Source organism: Penaeus monodon, chromosome 19 (genome assembly GCF_015228065.2).
Source record: "Penaeus monodon isolate SGIC_2016 chromosome 19, NSTDA_Pmon_1, whole genome shotgun sequence".
Lineage (NCBI taxonomy): Eukaryota > Metazoa > Arthropoda > Malacostraca > Decapoda > Penaeidae > Penaeus > Penaeus monodon.
The window spans coordinates 14,602,387-14,602,761 of NC_051404.1; the positions used below are offsets into that span (position 1 = coordinate 14,602,387).

Here is a 375-nt window from a genome sequence, read left to right on the forward strand (position 1 = left end):
GGGGGGGGGCTAATATCAATGATCATCACACTTGTAACTTAACTGCATTCAGTACAGACACCTCCTATTTCTTTTCCATAAAACTGTAAAGCGTGAGATGCAAGCCTCTTTTTCATACGTCAGATCTGCCCCCTCGTTGGAGACCCGCAGTCCGATTGGCCGAGGAAGTTCGACGACATCGGCAAATGCCCTTACACCCACAACGGTGAGTCTGTTCTCTGATTCCTTGTTCTTTCTTTATTTCCAAGCGCTATATGAACACTGTTCTAAAATAAGATCTTCGTGTTGAGGCCTAAGAAACTTTGTATCTGGTCTTTAACAATTACAGCACTTTTTTTATTGTGCCAATAACTTACCTCCTCTGACTCCCCACCT

At 43.7% G+C, this 375-nt stretch overlaps 1 protein-coding gene across 1 annotated transcript in view; it reads left to right on the forward strand.

Annotated features, from left to right (window-relative positions):
• Window positions 1-375, forward strand: part of LOC119585337 (endochitinase-like) — a gene marked incomplete at its 5' end in the record, with an annotated part of 4,801 nt that overhangs the window by 3,304 nt on the left and 1,122 nt on the right. The window contains one exon of the mRNA XM_037934008.1: window positions 124-205. Coding sequence (XP_037789936.1) covers window positions 124-205 — 82 coding nt within the window. The remainder of the gene's footprint in view (window positions 1-123; window positions 206-375) is intronic.